This window comes from Pipistrellus kuhlii, unplaced genomic scaffold, assembly GCF_014108245.1.
Source record: "Pipistrellus kuhlii isolate mPipKuh1 unplaced genomic scaffold, mPipKuh1.p scaffold_m20_p_86, whole genome shotgun sequence".
NCBI lineage: Eukaryota > Metazoa > Chordata > Mammalia > Chiroptera > Vespertilionidae > Pipistrellus > Pipistrellus kuhlii.
The window spans coordinates 595,576-614,282 of record NW_023425591.1 but is presented as its reverse complement, the minus strand read 5'-3'; the positions used below and the strand labels follow the sequence as shown (position 1 = coordinate 614,282).

The window sequence follows — 18,707 nt, the reverse complement described above, 5'->3', positions numbered from 1 at the left end:
TTAAAAGCAGCAGTCGCACTGACATTGAAACCAACTAGTGAAATCTGAAAGCTGCATTTTCAGATACCATTAATTGAAATTTTCATGTTACTTTTTTAAGCAGGTAGACTTTAAAAACATCTCTTTGAGGACAAATATGTAACTGGAAAACATACTTGTACATAAGAAAAGGACTTTGTGGAAAGTGAAACCTATTAGACTAACATGTAGAACAAAAAACGTTGGGAACTGAAAACAAAATTCAGACACAAAGACAGTGTCTCACAATAGGTTGAAAACCACTATCTCATATTAGGTTGGCCAATCTCTGTGATTTTTTATTTAAAAAGTAGAGGCATTATCACTTAGCACAGTTCCTAGGCATATTAGTTCTAAATTAAGAAATTCTCAAATTTTCATGAGATTGTCCCAACAAAATCGGCTTTTAAGAAAGTAAACTTTGCCAGTCTGGGGGAAGAGAAGAAAAGCCATGGCACTAATACCAACTGTACCCCAACTTCATGCCTGTCACATGTGGAAATCTAGTGGTCCTGTGTCTCCTGTCTGCCTCTTCTACTCGTTAGTCAGTTGGGTAGAGCTGAATTCCAAAGAGTTAAATGTACAAATTCACATCTGTGTTCTTGAAAACAAAAAAAGTAAACAGGCAATATATACCCGCTCTACACTACTCCTTTTATGGAGTCTCTAATAAATAACCAGATAACTCAATATTAAATTCCTGTGTGTACTTCTTTAACAACTATTCATCTGCACCACCGGGCACAGATTAAATGGGACTTCGCAGACGTTTCTCTGCAAACCAGGTGCTCAGGAAATGAGCTGGCTGTCAACAGGAACACCACACTCTCCCAGGAGCTCACTGCAGGGCTACCGCTGGGGACAGATAAGATCCCAGTGTCCTTCGCTCTTGCTCCACAGATTTCTGTATCTTCTGTGTATCCTCGATGAATATGAAGTTAGGCTTTCCTAATTTGAATATTTTATCACTTTATTTGTATGTGAGTGTGTTCATTTCACAAAGCAAAATTCAGTTTAGTGAATGCTGACCAAAACCCCCTACTGGGAAATACCAGGACAGGGCCATCAGTAGGAGATCTCCCGGCGGCTGTGGCATCCACAACACTGTCTCCACCATTTGCATATTATCATTCAGGAGAACTGGGCTTTCTTTAACTGGGCTCGGTCTGTTTTATGATTGGGGGACTATATGCAGAGCACATGGCATGAAAAAGAAATTCACTAAAAGTTCACAAAACTACATTTACATTCATAGCAACAAGTTTAACAACCTAGGAGTACAAAAGGAAAAAACAGTATTACTCAAAAAAGATCTGGCATAAGTGACCTAGAATTAACCTCCTGTCCCAACAATGTTTTGAAGGACATTTTAAAGACATATTCTATTGTATGTTTCTAAAATAGATTCCACATCTGATTATTTTCTCTGCGGAAGACTGATTACAGAAATAAGCAGAGCTCTGCATTTTCAATAACCAAAGTTCACTGCTTAAGACCTAGAATTTGGGACTTTAAAAAAGATACATGTTAAACAGTAGGAAATAACTGAGCTGAAGAAAACATTTCTCAAATTATATCACCCACATGACGATGTCCTAATGCAACTATTTCCTTTCATCCAAGCCAAAGCAGCTTGATAGGATCAACACCCTCGAGTACCGTGTAACTTCAAGTTCACTGCCTCACAAAGCATTTTCTCTTGTTATCCTCTGGTACTCAAGGATTTGCCCAATTGGAAAATACAAGTAGATGAAAACTACAAATGATTATTCTAATTTTATATAAGCAAACAAATTTTTGCAAAAATATTGATTACATACATTACTTTCTTTTTCTTCAACTATAATTGCTTTTTCATGTCAAATGCTATCCCTAAAATACAAAGTTTATTAAGTCCAATAATTTTAACACAGATGCTCACAATCCCAAGAAACAGAAAAAAAAAACTCAAAAAGTTAGTGCTTTATAATAACTGAGCAGTTAAACCACCTCACAGGAAAGGTGTATCTAATGAGTAAACACATGCAAGCTTATCCTGGGGTGATGCAATTATTAATCTAAGCTATTTGGACAAACACCTTGAGTAGGAATTATACTAAATATCACCTGATTTTTAAATAACTGGTTTTTAGAATTTGGTAACTAATTTAAAGAAAAAATTAGCAAAGAAAATAAAATCAGTAAGAATCCATTTTAGAAACTGCATCTTAATTCATAACTCCAAATCAAGGAACTTTCTAAAAAAAACAAAAAACAAAACAAAACTGACTTTTAAATCCAATATTGACTTTATTTTTAAGTAATCACCCGATTGTACATCTAGATCCTTCATTAAAACTTTTCGCTAGCCTGGCCAGTGTGACTCAATAGTTTGAGCATTGACCTATGAACCAGAAGGTCCTGGTTCGATTCCCTGCCAGGGCATATAGCCAGGTTGCCAGCTCAATCCTGAGTGAAGGAAGAAGAGGGGTTTTCAAGGGGGGGAGAAAAAGAGGGGCCAGCAGGAGCAGCTGATCAATGATTCTCACTCATTACTGATGTTTCTAGCCCTCTCTCCCTATCCCTTACTCTCTGAAATTATTATCTTTTATAAAAAATAAATAAAAACCTTTTGCTAAATGCCACTGACAAACACATCTACTGAAATATCAAAGCTAAAGTCAAATAGGTCATTCAGGTATTTCCTGAAAATCAGATTGTCTAACCTAAGCAAAACATTTGTTTTACATACAAATCACATTAAAATTTTACATCTGATCCATTTTTTCCAGCACTGTTTTCAGAAAGACCATGTCCTCACTGATTTAATAAAACCATGAACCACCTACAAATCAAACCAAAATCTCAAATATACAAAATTTACTTAAATATATACAACTTTTTAATGGACATTTTTCATCTAGTTAAGACATGTTGGAAGAATGAAAAATTATGGAAAGTACAGGAAAGTGTGTGTGTGCTTTCTTTTAAAGATATTTTAAAGACAAAACCATCCTTTTAAAATATAAAACCATCTCAAGCTGGTGTGGCTCAGTGGTTGAACATTGACCTATGAACCAGGAAGTCATATTTCCATTCCAGATCAGGGCACATGCCCAAATTGCAGGCTCGATCTCCAGTAGAAGGCATTCAGAGGCAGCTGATCAATGGTTCTTTCTCATCATTGATATTTCTATCTCTCCCTCTCTCTGAAATCAGTAAAAACATATTTTTAAAAAATATGTGCATCCTAGAGGCTCAGTGCATGAAAATTCATGCACTGAATTGGGGGGGGACCCTCAGCCTGGCCTGCGCCCCCTCATAGTCCGGGAGCCCTCAGGGGCAAGAGGTGACCTAGCAATCAGGGGAAAGTGACGCCCTATCACACCTCTGCTGCTGCCACTGCTGGCAGCACAAGCCTCAGCCGGCCCTGGTTACCTGAGCCTTGGGCAGCCCTCGGCGGATGGGCAGCCACCAGACATCAGAGGCTTGCCCGCGCCTCGGATCAGCCCTGAGAGGCTGGGGGGCTCTGGGGACTGGAGGACTCAGAGGCGGGCCTGACCATGCCACGCTCCTGCCGCCCCTGCAGGGCTGAGGGGACTGGGCACCTCCATCTTGTGGCTGCAGGTGCCACCATCTTTGATGGTGTGACAATCAATTAGCATATTCTCTTCTTATTGGCTGTGGGCATCACATTTTTGTGATGGTGTGACCATCGATTAGCATATTCCCTCTTTATTAGGGGTGTGTGTGTGTGTGTGTGTGTATAAATGTATGTATATACACTTCTTTAATAATAAAAGTATAATATGCTAGTTAGACCAGATATCCTTCCTTCTGGACAAAGTTGCACTGGGCGGGGGTCAAGGTCCTTGCATGAATTTCATGCATTGGGCCTCTAGTATATTTATATAAAACTGATGGTCATTAGGGCTTTTGAGGTTTTTATTAAAAACAAATAGAGCTGGCTCAGTGGTAGAGCGTCGGTCTGCGGACTGAAAGGTCCCGGGTTCGATTCCGGTCAAGGGCATGTACCTTGGTTGCGGGAACATCCCGGTAGGGGGTGTGCAAGAGGCAGCTGGTCGATGTTTCTCTCTCATTGATGTTTCTGGCTCTCTATCTCTCTCCCTTTCTCTCTGTTAAAAATCAATAAAAATATATTTAAAAAAATAAAAAATAAAAACAAATAGAGACCTTGTCATTATTCTCTAAAATGTCACATACTTGCCCATATGTACACAAATGCACATGTGCCCATATTCACTTAGCACACATTATAACAAAGCAAGGCCTTCCTCACTTAACATCAGGCAATAAATAAAATCAAAATTCATATTCTTTAAGATGAAAGGCTTTCAACTGATGATCCTGATTCAACAACCTTACAGTTAACTGAAATTAATCTCATTCTCAAAAATCCATTGACCTTAAGCTTTTAATAAGCATTTTCCATTGCAAAAATTATGGTCAATATTTACAAATCTTTAAGCTTATATTTCGTTGGACCCACTTGTATTTGCATATAATATTTCTTAGTAAGTATGTGCTCATTGTCTCGGAGCAGAAGAGCAGATGCTACTTACTGGGAATCTCTGGGGTCCCACCGCAGGTCTCTGTTGGCTCGGGACTGGCAGCAGGGGCACTGTGGGAAACACCTCTCATTAGAAACAAGTTGTGCTCACACCCACACCAGCTGCTACAGGAAGGCAATAGACTAAGTGTAACATAAAACATATACCATGTGCACAACATAAAACACATTAAGTTTGCATCAAGAGGAAGGGCTTCTGCCTTCACACAACAGCACAAAAAGCTTGCATTTCCACTGTGAGCTCCCAGTTAGGGTTAGAACATTTTGCAACAAAAGAACAACTTACTTTTTTTCACTTCCAGGTTACCCAGGCTATCCAATCCCAGGCATATCTCCAACTCCACTCAAATACAAATTGAAATCTAAATCCTCTAAAGTCATGAAAAGAGTAAGAGGGAAGAAAGGTGAGAGTGAAGCAGGCAGAGCAAGGGAATATACAAGCTCAGGGTATGGTAAGAAAGAACAACTACTATGCTTAGACTTTCTTTTTGTTTTGTTTTGTTTTGTTTTGTTTTGTTTTGAAATAAGCAGAACTCCCACTGACCTATCAGAAAGACAAGGAATCGCTTTTCTAAGGGAGGAGACCTGGGGCCAAACTGGGTATGTTTAAGCTGTAAAAAATGTGTGAGATCTCCTGATCTGGATGTGGGGAACCCCAGCACCTAAGTAGTGACTGCTGTGAGTGGCAGCTATACCTCTCACTAAGATGTGCTGCCCCATCACCTGGGAAACTCTCAGAGTGTCAAGTGTTATGGTCTGATCTGTGTCCTCTCCCAAATTCACATGCTGAAGTCCTACCACCAGTAACTCAAAATGGGACTGTATTTGGAAAAAAGAGGTGATTAAGGTAAAATGAGGTTAAGTGGTGAGCCCTAATCTGTGACTGACTAGTATCCTTGTAAGAAGAGATCACAACACAGACATGCACAGAGGAACAACCAAGTGAGGCTACACACAGCAAGAATAAGAACATAGCTTATAAATTAGAAATATAGTAATATTACATAATATTTTAAAATAGTATATTTTAAAGAAATTTCTGGCAAGTGAGAAATAGAGAAATGATACAGTTTAAAAGTCAATCAAAACTGCTTTGGAAACAGAGTGTGGAGATGCACTGTTTATTTACTACAATTACTCTAGGCCAGTGGTTGGCAAACCGCGGCTCTCAAGCCACATGCGGCTCTTTGGCCTCTAGCTGTGGCTCAGCGTTAGAACCACTTCTTCAAAATAGACTCGCCCAGGCCGAAAACCGACTTCTGTACATGGGCCATGAAGCTTCAATCGCACTGTACGTACGCGCCCACACATGGTATTTTGTGGAAGAGCCACACTCAAGGGCCCAAAGAGCCAAATGTAGATTGAGAGCTGCGGTTTGCCAACCACACTATTCTAGGCATTTATACACTAAACCTTGTAATTAACATCACACATCCACAGGTCCACTGAAAGTGGTAGTGTAGATGGATGGGACCGTAAGGCCACTTGATCAAAGCAAAGTGCAACTGAAAAAACTTATTTTGATAAAATGTAAAAAAGACAGAAGTACATCCCTCTCTTGAGAGCCTAATCCAAAATTTCAAAGTAAGTAAATTTGCAAGACTTCATATAAAATAGCAGCTAGCCCCTCAATCTACGTAGCTGGCTAAAGGCTCTGGGTACATCGATTATATATCTGAAGCAAAATAGTAGACCATGAAGTGGAGAAAGAGCATACCTCTAACCTGAAAAGATTATCATGAAAGTAAAGAAGAAGAAAAACTACGCATTAAATAATATAAAGACAACGTTTTTAAAAATACGCACCAAATTTTTAAACATTTTTTTAATAAAGCTGGCGTGGCTCAGTGGTTGAGCGATGACCTATGAACCAGATCAGGGTTCGATTCCCAGACAAGGTACATGCTCATGTTGCAAGCTCGATCCCATGTGGAGTGGGCAGAAGGCAGCCAATCAATGGTTCTCTCTCATCACTGATGTTTCTCTCTCTCTCCTTCTCACTTCCCCTCTGAAATCAATAAAAATATATATATTTTTTTAAATTAAAAAAATAAACCATAAAACGCAATGGGAAAAGAGGAGAAAAAGAATAAACGCTGACAAGAACATCTGAGAACAGGTGTGATGCGTAGATAGAATCTAGGCAGGCCAGAGAGAAGGCATCTGTGACCTGTCTCCTAGGGGCCCTGCAGTGCACCTGGTCTGCAGGCAGGAAGACAAGTCTACCTATGAGAGAACTTCAAACTTGGATTGTTAACAGATGATTCCAGCTGAACCTTAAACTCCAAGTATTTGATATTTAAGACAACATCTTCTGTGTCCCACGTTCTTAATGGATTAGATTAGCTTTTGATTCACTGCAACAGTTCTAACAGTGAACAACTGAAGAACACGTTGAATTTCCATCAGAACTGGTTAATTACAATTTGATGGAACACTTCCTCGAAAAAGAAATGTGTGCCATCAAGAAAAGATATGTACATGCTTATTACCTTTTACATGTACCTTCCACCTGCCTATAACCCCGAGAACCACTAGGCTCCTCTCTCTTAGTATCTAACAGAAAGCTAGATACTAAGCCTCTCTTAAGAAACTGCTTTCCACTTAAGCTCATTCACTTGCTCTCTCCCTACACCAGCGAATCTCAAGATAAAAGGTGCGTCAAGGAGAAGGAATGTGTGGCACAAAGCCCCGGCTTCATGATGAAAACCAGTTCGCTTATTCTGAGGGTAACACTTGCCGGGAAGGTGACATGCACTTACTGAGTCTGCACGGGCTCTGGGTGCCAGGCCTCTGGCTATGCCCATCATGCTGCTAACTCAGCAAAGTACCTGCCTTCACGCCTGAAAGATACCCTGAGTCTCCTTAGCGCTCTCCCATTCTGCATGCTCTCCACCACTTATTTCCTCAGGCCACACAACCTATGCCTGACCAACTGCCAGTTCTCCCTCACTGTGCAAGGAAATACGCAATGACTAAGGCTGACGTCAGTAAAGTCATTCCCACAGCTGGATTTCCTGCAGGCGCAGGTCCTGGGCAGTCATTATGGAAAAGGCTACTTGCGTGCACCCTACTTGCCCCCGTCAACATGCGCGGGTCCCTTCCTCCCACAGCTACTAGAGCTACTAGAGCAGACACAGGTAGTGTGCTCATCACACAGACTCTAACATGCCCTGCCCTGCAAGACAGTGAGGTCACTGAGTGATTCTAATATATGGTGGGGACAAGCAAAGGGGTCAGTCGGGGTCAGGGACCGACAGCGCTAACACCTGATCTTGCAAGTGTGTCCAAGAGCAATCTCCTGTAGCAACACAAGGACATTGACCCTCCTCTGCCCGCCCCCACGGCCAGCCGCCAGTTACAGCCTTCTGCTCCAAGGCCACAGCACTTCACAGCGCCTCCAGGCTGCTGGCCCTCTCCACACTCCAAGTCCTATTCTCAGCCTTCTCCCCAAGATCCGAAACTTCTCAACCACACCTTTGGAATTCCAAGTTCTCAGCCACCAGAGCCCATGCTGGCCTCAGCCTGTCCCCTTCTTGCTCTAATGGAAAGCTAGTTGTCCCAAAGGATGCTGCTGTTTTCCCTCACAGCCTTCCCCACTGGCTCTGGAGGTAGAGAGGGGTCCTTCGTGGCCCTCAGTGCTGTTTCCACCCCCAGTGTTCCACACTAGCTACCCGATTCCACACCAGCAGCCTCCTTCAACTCTTACCTCCCTAATGCAGCCAGCCAGCCCTACCTGCTCCATCTGTCAGTGCCCTGGCATCCCCGAACCGGCCACAGAAATCCGTATGTTCATGGCTATCTGTTAAAACGCAAGACCATGACTGCAAAAAGATGTCTGCTTTGTACACTAATGTAACTCAGTGCCTGAGATAGAAGCATCACAGCCCACATGCTGGACAGAGGCATAAAGATGTGCTCCTGCCCTAGCCAGTTTGGCTCAGTGGGTAGAGCATCAGCCCAACTGAAGGGACTCAGGTTCAATTCCGGTCAAGGGCATGTACCTGAGTTGCAGGCTTGATCCCTGGCACTGGTCAGGGTACCTGCGGGAGGCAGCCAGTCAATTAGTCTCACACATCAATATGTTCTCTCTCTTTCTCTCTCCTTACCTCTCTCTAAAAATTAATGTTAAAAATACCATCACTTGGTTCATTGGTTGACCTATGAACCAGGAGATCAGTTTGATTCCCAGTCAGGGCACAGGCCCAGGTTGTGGGCTCAATCCCCAGTGGGAGGCATGAAGGAGGCAGCTGATCAATGATTCTCTCTCATCGTTGATGCTTCTACCTCTTTCTCTCCCTCTCCTTTCCTCTCTAAAGTCAATTAAAAATATATTTAAATATATATATCCTTGGATGAGAATTAATAAACAAAAAAAGATGTGCTCTGTACCAAAGGCATGAAAACAGTTTCGAGCCAGGAAATGGTAACATGAGAGGTCATCACTTAAAACTTATGACTAAAGGTAAATTTGTGTGCTTACCCACGCGCGTACACACCAGCTAACAGGGGGACTCACGGAGAGCCCCTGAGTGGGACTCAAGGAGGCACCCTGCTGACCCTCCACAATGCCTCTCCTGCCCTCCAAATTCCATGCCTGCCGCCCAATCAGAATCTCAGATACACATCTGTCAGAAAGCACCCAGCCCTTGGGTAGCAAGAGTCTAAGTGGGTAGGGAAGACAGCAGGAAGCCAAGTTGTCCTTGCAAGTTGGAGCATGACATCTCTTTGGCCATAGCAACAACAAAGGAGACACATACCTTGCACAGGCGTCACCACCGCTCCTTTGAAGTGGGGGTTTATGTGGATGTTCTTGGGCTGCTGTGGGGTCACAGGTGGAGGGGTCATCATCACCCTGGGCGCCTCCATCTGGGGTGGCACATGCATTCCTTGCGGAGGGGAGGGGTGGTGCGGGTGCTGCAGGGGCAGCAGGGGCTGCAGGGGCTGCTGCTGGAACAGGCTTCGAATGGGCTGCTGCTGGGGTGGCGGTGGGGGGGGAGGCTGCGGCTGGGTTGGAGGAATTAATCTTGGAGAGTGCGTCTAAAACCACAAAAAAAGACAAATTCACAGGAATCAACATTTAAAAGCAAAGAAAAAGTCTGGTGGGCATGTTACAGACTTACACTGACTGAATTGTAAAAGTTAGAGGAGTTGGAAGTAAGCTCATAGTAACAAGCTCTATGACACAGCAGGCAAGGAGGCTGCTCCTCCTGTCCCAGGGGCTCTACCATCTCACCATGCGCTCAATCTCAGGGCAAGGGGAGCAGACATGGCAGTTCAACCAGCAGAACAGCCCCCAGTGAGCCACGCACCACACTGAGGACAGACCCAGGCTGCCCCGCCCTCAATGCAAGTCTTCTCTATGCTGTCCCTTGTGGAAGGTCTCTTACTACAACTTTCTCCACAAGCACTTGTAACGGAATGGTTTCTACTGCTGAATACTAGAGGACGGAATCTACAAGACCACACAGAAAATCATTATACATTATAAATAAACTTAAGGAACTTCAGCTGCATTCCTACTACTAACCTTTACTTCCAGACTGACTGATCAATACAAAATGACATACCCACAAAAGTATATTTTCATTTGTTCTAGTTTTAGACTCAAGAAAATTGTAACGTTACCACCACGGGAGGCTGTGTGGGGAGCAGCGCAGGTCTGTGGTCCTTCATGCGGCCCCTCTCGCTGTTCTCTCTTCTCTGGTCCCCCATTCCACGACACATTAGAGGGCCTCCTCTCCTTCCGCCCCGCCGTGAACCATAGCGGCCCTGCTTATGCTGGCGTTCTCTTTCTTCAAACTCAAGCAATGCAGCTTTGGCTTCTGCTGAAAGCTCTGTGTGAAAAGATGTGACCGGGTTAGAAACATTCAGAACGGGAACAAGACTCACAGGAAGAACACAGAGAAGAAACACATGACAATGAAACTGTGCAACAGCAAGTGCTTCCCCACACAGGCAACTACATCGACAGGAGCAAGCACAACACAGGGGCGAGCCCAGCCACGGGAAAGACCTGTTCGATGGGGGCATGCTCTGCCACAGAATACAAGTGCTTCCTGTGTACAAAGACTGGAACATATTTTTATTTGGGACCACTAACGTGCTGAGGGAGCTGAAAAGGGGGCTCAAGTCAAAGTCAGCCATTGCCCTTCAGCTGCCAGGAACCCTCAGAACAGCTCCATCAGAACAGGTGCCATCAGAACAGCTCAGGACCCACTCCCCGGTCCCACCCAGCACAGCTGTCCTAGTGAAACCAGCATAAGCACTGCTAAGACACAGGGACGACACAGAGACTCAAAAAAACTCATACAATAGAACAGATTCCTGACTCTTCTGATCTTAAAACATAACTATTAGTGAAAGCACTCCAAAGTCAAATAATTGCCGTTAAGCCCAGCCCACGTTGCTAGTGGTTAGAGTGCCAACCCTTGACACCTTGACCAGGTTAGATTCCCAGTCAAGGGGTCAAGAGCACAAACCTGGGTTGCAGTTTCACTCCCTATCCTCCAGGGTTGGCGCACCTGTGGGCAACAACCCACCAGTCCATATGCATGTATCTCTTTCACATCGATGTTTTTCTCTCCCTCTCTCCTTCTCTCCCTCCCTCCCTCCCCTGTGAAAAAGCAATGGGAAAAAATATCCTCATGTGAGGATTAACCAAAAATAACAAAATAATTAATGCAATGTCATACAAAATGGAAAACATTTACTATTATCATTACAAATTTTTAGTTTTCTAAAAAAAAAAAATATTTTTTCTGGGTAAAGAAAGGCCTTCTGATGAGGAACCATACCAAATGAGAGCAAAATCTCATTAGAAAAAACCTATTAATGCAAACATTTGTGAGACACCCGTGGTGCTCACCTGTCTGACCACACTTTAGAGCAGGGATTTTCAACCTTTCCGTCTCCTGACACATAGACACTAATTACTGAAATTCTGTGGCACACCAAAAAATATATTTTTTGCCAATATGACCAAAAAAAAATAGATTCATTCACACAATCACTGTTGTGTTGGCTGTCATCATTTTTTATTTTTATTTGACAGTCTAAGGGAAAAGAGGTCAGTGCCCTGACTAGTCAAGTATTGCATGTTTTTAAAATCTTGCTGCTCACTCGTGATTGAAAATCGGGGCTTAAGAGATACGAAACACATAGACTCTGTCTCTAAGAAACTTCAGGTGGCACATTATTCTAAAATCCTAAAAGAAAAGAACTGACCCAAATATGGTTCCTTTATTTAAAAATATTATCTAAGTTGTGACAATATATCTTACATTAATAAACGTGTCCTGAGAAGCATTCTTACGCCTTCTTCCACAATGAAGGGTACATTGTAAATATTACCAGTTTATCTCCTACTTTAGGAATCCATAGTCATCTCTAAACTCTTCCAAAATCTCTAAGCCACACTTCATTCCCTTGAAATGGTTTCTATGGTAACCCCTCCCCTTCAAATGAATCACGGCCCCATTCGAAGGAATATTTAATCTCTTCTTAACAAGCACAGACTTTTACTCTAATCTTGACTACATGATTGGCTCACATACACATTTTATGCGGTGAATCAGCAATTATTTTTCTAGTGGTTCTAAGTGTCAAGATTAATTTCACTATCCCCAGTAATAAAATGGTTTCAAATGACATCTTTAATCAGCAAGTAAAAATGCTTTCCTCCAATTGAGACAAGCTGTCACAAAAGGTCACCAAAATATGACAGGATGGAAATTACATTTGTATCTTCAACTGAAATGTTAATTTTCCTTTAAGTGTTTTCTGTACTATGTCCAGATTCTAAAGGAGAGATATAGCTCAATGTAACAAGTTTTATACTGCATTATCTCTTTCTAAAATGTGCTTAAGAAAAACGTATTTACATACAAATAATTGTATAATGATTGGACTAATACATAATTAATAAGTATTTATAGAATACACAGTTTATTTGGCAAAGTAAAAACAATACACGATAATCTGTTTTTTTTACACGAAAACTGATCAGGAAATGTGCACAAAGCCTGCAAACACAGGATCTGTGTAGATGCAGGGCAGTGTGCTGGCACTAGAGACCTGGAACTGCGTGACACCAGATGGAACATTTCCCCACAGATCTGTGCCATAAAAAAATTATCTGAGGATACAATTTAAAAGAGAACATCATTCATCACAAGAGCTTTAGGCTGAAGCAATAAAGCATAATTAAACATAATAAATGTGCCAGTGAAGCTTAGAATATCATAAAATCTAAGTGCCTAATCATAGATAATTTTTTTTAAAGCCTAACTACAATAAATGTAGTCTTTCCTTCATTGCTTGCCCGGCTTCAAAGAGAATCCAGGTCCGCTTCCTAGGCCAAAACAGCAGGCAGCTTGGAGCTTCTGTGCTGACACTGGTTAAGGACAGTTAAGGACACAGGAAACTGGTTAAGGGCACCCACATTTTAGTGATGGCTTCTGGCATTACCACCCAAAATAAGCCATCCCTTACACATATATGTTCTAGAAACAGAAAATCTTAACTGGATTCCACAAAAGCAGCCCTAAAGTATCCTTTGTGTGTAACAAATGAATTTACATGCCAAGTATGAAGTTTTGCACCATTCCTAGGAAAACTGAGAAACAGACATTTTCTGTAATGTTTCATTCCCAGAATCCTGGATGAGGGAAAAAGCTCACTACTTAAGATCTTACACTAACTAAAAACCCAAAAGTCAAATTCTTATTCAATCTGAATTCAAAATAGGAAATCACCAACTCTGTACTGAGCTCTATACCTGCCATGCCTGTCAGATATGAATGCTAGTCTTCATTTTTTTTTATTTATTTATTTATTTATTTATTTATTTATTTTTTATTTTTATTTTTTTTAGAGAGAGAGGGATAGTTAGAAACATCGATGAGAGAGAATCATCGATCAGCTGCCTCTGCACACCCCTACTGGGGATGTGCCCGCAACCAAGGTACATGCCCTTGACCGGAATCAAACCCGGGACCTTTCAGTCCGCAGGCTGACGCTCTATCCACTGAGCCAAACCGGTTTTTGCAACTAGTCTTCATTTTTAAGTCTGGCATCATATTGACCAATACACCGTTCTAAACCCTAAAGAAAACTACTATTACACATGCAGATTAAAGGCTCAGAAATGGCCGGGACCGGTTTGGCTCAGTGGATAGAGCGTCGGCCTGTGGACTGAAGGGTCCCAGGTTCGATTCCGGGCAAGGACATGTACCTTGGTTGTGGGCACATCCCCAGTAGGGGGTGTGCAAGAGGCAGCTGATCGATGATTCTCTCTCATCAATGTTTCTGACTCTCTATCCCTCTCTCTTCCTCTCTGTGAAAAATCAATAAAATATATTTAATAAATAAATAAATAAATAAATAAATAAATAAATAAATAAAGGCTCAGAAATGGGGGCGCCAGAGCCTCATCTCATTCTTCTTTTTAAAGTACTGGTATTCTCAATATTAATCAATGATTTCACAAAATAATTATTTGTATTCAAAATGCTAAAAGACATCATTTGACAAAAAATATATACCATATGAAATGATATATGTATTCTGGTAGCAAGATATTAAAACTAAAACCCATTACAAAGAGTAGGTAAATAACTTTATCAATCAAATAAATGTGAGTATTTCTACACAAAACATGAAATTACTGTTTCCATCGCCACAAGCACACAGAGGAGCTGTGAAGTAATTTCTAGTTTATAAATATGTAGCAGCCTCTCTCAGTATCTTTCTTATAAATAAAACTAATCTTTTGTTTAGGGAATGGGAGTGTTCAGGTAATAAGGGAGCTCATTGTTTTTAGGAAATCAATCTTTAAGTGGACAGAAAAATCCTACTTGGCTGGAAATACTCCTAACTTTTCAGTTTTTAGAAAATGTATGTTTCCTAGGTTAGGGCTCACAACTACAGAGCCAAAAAAGATACTTTCAAGCCCTATTTTTATTTGTCCTATTATCTAACCAATCATTCTGCACCAGTGCATTTAAAGCCTTTTTTAAGTTGAAAGAATGATAAAAAGTCAAATGGTTTATGCTTAAGCCTCAATGCCTCTAAGGACCTCAGACCCTCTCAAGACATGTAAAAGGGCCAACTTGCCCACCACTAATTCCTTCCAGCCTCTGGCCTCAGGATTGCATGACTATAAAGCTGTCAGATGCCTTGAAAAGGAAAAAAAAAGATTCTACACAAATTCTTCAATAAAGAAAGTACAAATGATACTGAAAAGAACAGAGTGAGGCAAAGTTCCTGATAAAAAAGAGAAGCAGAAATAAAACAAACACAAACTATGAACACAGACAAGCTGGACGTCTCACCATTGCCAGGCCTGGGTCAAGGTAAAGTGGACAAGGACAAGATAACCCAGCTGAGGACCAGGGGCTGTGCAAAGGCAGCCAGGATCGGGGGAGAGTGACCCATGAAATCCACCATGGCCTAAAGCAGTGGTTCTCAACCTTTTTAATGCCGAGACCCTTTAATACAGTTCTACAGCAGCAGTTGAGAACCACTAGCAGGGTCGCCTAAGACCATCAGAAAACACATATATTTAATTTGCAATTCTTAACAGTAGCAAAATTACACTTATGAAGTAGCAATAAAAATAATTTTACGGTTGGGTGTCACCACAACATAAGGAACTATATTACAGGGTCGTGGCATTAGGAAGGTTTAGAACCACTGTAAAGGGAGCTGGCTGTAGAGGGAAAGTTCCCCATTCTTAATGGTGACTATCAAGTGATTTCACAGCCTTAGCACATGCCGCTCCCACAGTTATTATGACTGGATATATCTGGTTCCCCAATTAATGCAACAAAGCCAATCCCAGCTAACAAAGCCACAGAAACCTGCCCCCATACGGACACCTTCCAACATGGCAACTAGGCCATTTCCCTACTGAGCCACTGCCCAGTGCCCTCTAGTGCTCTGCCAAGGGTGCCATCTCGCCCTTGTCCATTATCCCAGCCCAAGCCTGAGGTGTGTCCTCCAGCAGGCTTGCTCTGTAATGCTACCATCCTCCTGCTGAGGGTACTTTTGTTTTTTCCCATGTGCTTCATCTCCTTTTCCCAAAGCCAATTTCAAATCTTTTCTTAGAAATTTGCACTGTCCTAGACTGACAACTTTATACTTTACCTTGAGAAAAGTCTAAGAAAATCTTGGGCCAAAAGGCAGAGATGGAAAAAACTGTTAGGGGGAGAAGTAGAGACTGGCACGATTCTAGAACAATCTCTCCACAAAGTTCATTAGTGAAGTAGCATGACATGACTGGCTCATGCTGTTAACTTGTGCAACTTGGAGACTTAAGTGTCCTCACATAGAATTCATATCTGCTCATGTTTATAACTGAAAATGACTACAAATCATGTTTGTTTGTTTGTTTTGTGTGTGTTTAAATATATTTTATTGACTTTTTACAGAGAGGAAGGGAGGGGGATAGAGAGTTAGAAACATCAATGAGAGAGAAATATCGATCAGCTGCCCCCTGCACACCCCGCACCAGGGATGTGCCTACAACCAAGATACATGTCCTTGTCCGAAATCGAACCTAGGACCTTTCAGTCTGCAGGCGAAAGCTCTATCCACTGAGCCAAACCAGTCCGGGCCAAATCATAGTTTTAAGAAGTAATAAAGGTTAGTTTCTTGACTGTTATTCTGACCAAGACCAGAGAGCAGATACAATCCTCTAGCCTTCCATCTCCCCATTTTCCTCCTCGGAATATGATAAAATATCCCAGCGGTTCTCAAAGTGCGGTCAGAACAGCATCACCTGGGAACTCATCAGAAATGCACCTGTGTTGGGCTCCACCCTAAATGCTGGAAGTAGGTCCCGAAATCTGTGTTAACGAGCCTTTTAGGAGGCTTGCTCACTCATATTTGAGAACCACTGCTTTATTCTCTGCAACAGACACTGGAAGGAACCATGGGAAGGCTCTCTGCTGATCAGCAACAGCCTACTATCAATCTTTAAGTTGCAGGACTTGCTCAGAATGACAGTCAATTGATTGTGTCTACAACAAGCCACATAGCACTGTAGCTTGGCTCCGTCTTCACACAGACCACCCACCTCTGTTGGCATGCATAATAATCTAGAAAGTCAACATTTCTTTACCTATTTGATTAATCGTAATTGTACTATGGAGGAAGTTAAAATGGGAATGAGGAAAGATGGGAGATAGCCAAAAATAGTTACCCAAAGTTTCTGGAATGTTCCTTCTCTCTCGAGTTACGTCTGAGAGCCTAATAATTGTTCCTTCTTTCCTTTCAGTTTTGAAACGCAATCTTCCAGATTCTTCATCCTCATCATCTTCTTCATCTGATTCTTCTTTTATTTCCTTCTGCATTTCCAAAGTCTCCATACTCCCCTACATTGCAGACACACAAAACAAAGGGGAATGAGTCCACCTTTTGAATTAAAATTGAAGAATATAAGTTTTTTTTTACATTTAAGATGTAAAATGTCCTATTATGAGGCAATGTGAGAAAATAATCTCAAACATTAAAAATTAACTTAATGTTAGAAAAGGATTATATTCCTACATGTTGCTAATTATACTTCAGAGAGAAGAAACATAAATTCCAACAACCCCTTCGGGCCTGGAGTCTGATCCAGATTCTAACAGAGTCCAAAGTATGAATTAAGCTAACACTGGCCTTCCCTGGGCTCCCTCAGAGCATGTGGCTCACCTTGTTCCTCACCTCAGATGACAGGACACTCCTTCCTTACACAAGCTGGGTGTGCCATGCAATTGCTGACACTGCCCCTTGAATGTGTGCTGCCCCTAAGGCTCCCCATCTGCTAGAGGGCTGGTTTGTTTGCAGCCCCCAAGTCTGCCCTTCCTCACTCCCCTTCTGCTCAACGCCTGTCTGCAGCTGGCCACCACCACCTAAGCTCCAAATCAGCAGGACTGATTTTTTTCCTCAGTCACTGCTTCTCACTAAAACCAGCTTGTACCTTACATTCCATTACATCACTATTCCTACAAAAACTCGGCCTGGTCTAGCCCCCAAAACTAGATGCTTCTCGTCATCAACAATTCTCAATGTCCATTTCAGTCATGTTCCTTTTGACATTAATCGCTTTTCACCTCATATTGTCTTAGTGACCTACTGTTAGATAGTGCTAGGTTAATTTAAATACTTTTTATAAACTTAAAAAAGCACATTTTTATTTTCATAACTCATAATATTTATAACAGAATGAAAAATGAACTGCTTCACTGGCAAGTGCAATGCAATCATTTTTGCATTCTTTCCCCAACATTTCTGTGCAAGAAGATCAGCTACAAATGTACCTACTCAATTGCTATAAATCCTACAAGTAGAGGCATATTTTCAGGAACGCAAATGCCTGAAAATAGAATGATGAAGGTAAGCTGTAACTTTATTTTAGGCCTAATGATTGCAATACACCTTTTGGTATTCTATTCACAATACTACAAGGCTTTAAAGTACTAAAATATTGACATTTTGTTGGTCTGATAGTATTATTTCTCTCTTACTCAATAGCTGAAACCAAATGAGTGACATATGAGATGGATCCAGCTAGGTGTGTGCTGCACTACACTCAAACTGAACGCTGGTGAGCTTTCTCCACCTCCAACCACAATGTTCTAATTTATCACTTTTTAAATGTTTGTATTGATTTCTTTATTAGAGAGGAAGAGAGAGGGATCAAGAAATAGAATCATCAATGAGACAGAAATATCATGGGTTGGCTGCCTTCTGCACACCCCCTTACTAGGAATGGAGCCTGCAACCAGGCATAAGCCCTGACCAGGAATTGAAAAAGTGACCTCTTAGTTCATGGGTCACTCCTCAACCACTGAGTCACACCAGCCAGGCCACAATGTTCCAACTTAATGTTTCAACCAAAGACTGAGAATCTGATTCTGAAGGTCCAAATGGGGCCTGAGATTCTGCATTGCTAACAAGTGTGAGGTAAAGCCCACATGCTGGTCTAGCAACCACCCCCTGAAAGGCCACAGAAGAGGAAAAGAAATGACTACCAACGAAGCAAAGACTCCATCACAACTGTCATTTCTAATTCAACCATCAACAGTAATGTTTCAAAAACTTTTCAAACAAGCTGAATAGAAAATGTGAC

At 41.7% G+C, this 18,707-nt stretch overlaps 1 protein-coding gene across 4 annotated transcripts in view; it reads right to left on the bottom strand.

Annotated features, from left to right (window-relative positions):
- Positions 1-18,707, bottom strand: part of RBM33 (RNA binding motif protein 33) — a 110,688-nt gene that overhangs the window by 56,601 nt on the left and 35,380 nt on the right. For all 4 annotated transcript variants that reach the window (XM_045577225.1, XM_045577224.1, XM_036425834.2 and 1 more), the window contains 4 exons: positions 16,794-16,965; positions 10,217-10,425; positions 9,349-9,628; positions 4,581-4,639 (listed from right to left, as the gene is read on the bottom strand). In XM_045577225.1, the coding sequence (XP_045433181.1) occupies positions 4,581-4,639; positions 9,349-9,628; positions 10,217-10,425; positions 16,794-16,965 (720 nt within the window). The remainder of the gene's footprint in view (positions 1-4,580; positions 4,640-9,348; positions 9,629-10,216; positions 10,426-16,793; positions 16,966-18,707) is intronic.